The sequence below is a fragment of the Coffea arabica genome, chromosome 1c, assembly GCF_036785885.1.
Source record: "Coffea arabica cultivar ET-39 chromosome 1c, Coffea Arabica ET-39 HiFi, whole genome shotgun sequence".
Lineage (NCBI taxonomy): Eukaryota > Viridiplantae > Streptophyta > Magnoliopsida > Gentianales > Rubiaceae > Coffea > Coffea arabica.
Window position 1 is genome coordinate 40,762,650 of NC_092310.1, and position 2,851 is coordinate 40,765,500.

The 2,851-nt window shown below is 39.5% G+C and overlaps 1 protein-coding gene across 1 annotated transcript; it reads left to right on the forward strand.

Annotated features, from left to right (window-relative positions):
* The first annotated feature begins 1,196 nt into the window (after positions 1-1,196).
* Positions 1,197-1,745, forward strand: LOC140005302 (uncharacterized). Its single transcript, XM_072046105.1, has one exon. The coding sequence runs from the start codon at positions 1,197-1,199 to the stop codon at positions 1,743-1,745; it is 549 nt and encodes a 182-aa protein (XP_071902206.1).
* The last annotated feature ends 1,106 nt before the right edge of the window (positions 1,746-2,851 follow it).

Sequence of the window (2,851 nt, forward strand, 5' to 3'; positions counted from 1 at the left end):
CCTCTAGAAAGTTAAAACCCCATGAGCATAACTACCCCACCCACGATTTTGAGTTAGCCGCGGTTGTTTTCGCTCTGAAAAAGTAGAGGCACTACCTATATGGGGTGACTTTCGAGGTGTACTCTGACCATAAAAGCCTTAGGTACCTTTTCTCACAGAAGGAGTTGAACATGAGACAGCGACGATGGATGGAATTTTTGGAGGACTACGACTGCACCATCAACAAGCATCCGGAAAAAGCGAACGTGGTGGCTAATGCCTTAAATCTAAAGGCTCAAGTAGCAGGGCTAATGATTAAGGAGTGGGATTTGTTAGAATCCGTTTGTGAGTGGAAACCCTGCCTTGGGAGTCATAAGGTGATTTTTGGTAATATTAAGGTAACATCCACCCTACTGGAACAAATTAAAGAAGCGCAAAAGGAGGATTCAATGGTGCGAAAGTGGGGAGAGAATGTGGAAAAAGGGGAATCGACCGACTTCAACTTTAGTCCCGAAGGTGTTTTGAAATATCGAAACCGTGTGGTGGTACCTAAAGATGAAACGTTAAAGACGGAGATCTTAGAGGAGTCTCATCGATCCAAATACACGATCCATTCGGGTAGTAGCAAGATGTATCAGGATCTAAAAGGAGCTTATTGGTGGGATAACATGAAGAAGGAAATCGCTCTGTACGTACAAAAATGTCTCGTTTGCCAACAGGTTAAGGCGGAACATCAAAAACCATCGGATTTATTACAACCTCTTGAGATACCCGAGTGGAAGTGGAAAAACATCACAATGGATTTCGTTTCAGGTTTGTCACGAACGCAATGAGAACATGACGCTGTTTGGGTGATCGTCGACCGGTTAACCAAATCGGCCCATTTCTTACCAGTAAACATGAAGTATTCCATGGAGAAACTAACTCAAGTATACATGGACGAGATCGTGAGACTGCATGGAGTTCCTGTGAGTATCGTTTCGGATAGAGATCCCTGTTTCGTATCTAGGTTTTGGCAGAAATTTCAAGAGGCACTGGGGACTAAACTTAACCTAAGCACCACCTATCACTCTCAGACGGATGAATAATCGGAGCGAACAATCCAAACTCTCGAGGATATGTTAAGAACCTGTATTCTGGATTTTGGAGATAATTGGGGTCAACATATGACCTTAGTAAAGTTTGCCTACAATAACAGCTACCATTCGTCAATTCAAATGGCTTCATACGAAGCACTTTATGGGAGGAAGTGCCGGTCACCGATCTACTGGGATGAAGTCGGCAAGAGGAAAGTCCTAGATCCAACGGCTATTCCGTGGATAGAGGAGGCACGAGAAAAAGTCAAGTTGATACGACAAAGACTCCAAAACAATCGAAGAAAAGACTTGGAGTTCGAAGTTGGGGACCGTATTTTCCTCAAGGTCACACCATTACGGAGCATCACGGCGGGTAGAGGAAAGAAACTCCAACCGAGATTTGTCAGACCTTTCAAGATTCTCCAGAGAGTGGGTAAAGTAGTGTATCGATTTGAACTATCATCAAGTCTATCCAGAATTCACAACGTCTTCCACGTCTCGATGCTTAAGAAGTATTATCCCGACCCGTCTCACATCTTACAACTGGAGGAAATCGAAATAGATGAATCCCTCACCTACGAAGAAAAACTTGTACAGTTGCTTGACCGAAAAGTTAAGGAGTTGAGAAACAAACAGATTCTGTTGGTGAAGATCTTGTGGAGAAACCATGGGATAGAGAAAGCTACCTAGAAGGTGGAAGAAGAGATGCAAAAGAAATACTCTGAACTGTTCATGAATCAATGTGAGAAAATTTCAAGGGCAAAATGCTTTTAAGGGGGAGAGAGTGTGAGAACCCGTGAATTTTCTTATTTTCTAGGCTTTATTTTATTTAATTACATGCCTTTTATGCATTTTATTTATTAGGAAAAATTTTCTAAATAATTTTTATGAGTAAATAGAGTTTTTAAATTATCTTTATAACATAAGTTAGTTCATGAGGTTTTAAAAGTATATACCGGATATGGGACCCACTAGTGCGGTAAGTTTAGTAAAATTCGGTCAATTAGGTTAAGTTGTGTGTATCGGATTTAATTTATCAGGTGTTAAGAGATAAGTAGAGGTTACCTAGATGGATTATCATTGAAGAGACAAAAGGATAGAGTTGCACTAAAAAGGTGACAAGTGTCACTTTATGATTTAAAGTTGGACTTTGACCACTATTCATTTACTTTACTAAATATTCAATTTGGACCCAAAATCATCTTTATTCATGAAGCATCTTGGCCGGCCCTCACTAGAAGAAAAGAAAAGAAAGCTCTCAACTTGTTTCTTCTATTTCTTGCACAAATTTAGCAAATCAACCGTTTAAACTTCCAATTTCTCCATAAAAACTCTTAGTTTAGTAGTAGTGAAGTTGTTGGTGAAGTGGTTTGGAAGAAAGTGGTGCTAAGTTGTCTCTTTTCATGAGGTTGCAAGGTGAGTAGCTAAGGGATTCCTTCTTTGGTCTTGATAATGTGAAATTAATGACTTGTGTTAGTCATAGAGTTGGTTTTGTGTAAGATTTTGTGACTTATGGTGGAGATTAGTGAATTTTCATAATTATTCATGATTTTTCTGTTTTTATGTGTTTAATATTGCATGGCCATGGATGATGGCTTGGAATGGTCTAGAATGAAACTTTGATGTATAAATTGTAGCTATTTGCGAAAAATTTCCGCTTTGTACCGAAATTTCCAGATTAGGGTTTCAACTAACCCCTGTTCTGCCCGGTTTTGTTCGGCTAGATTGGAGGCCAAATCAGCCTTAGGTTAAAACATAAAAGTTATAGGAAATGATATTTTATAGTTGCCTGTATA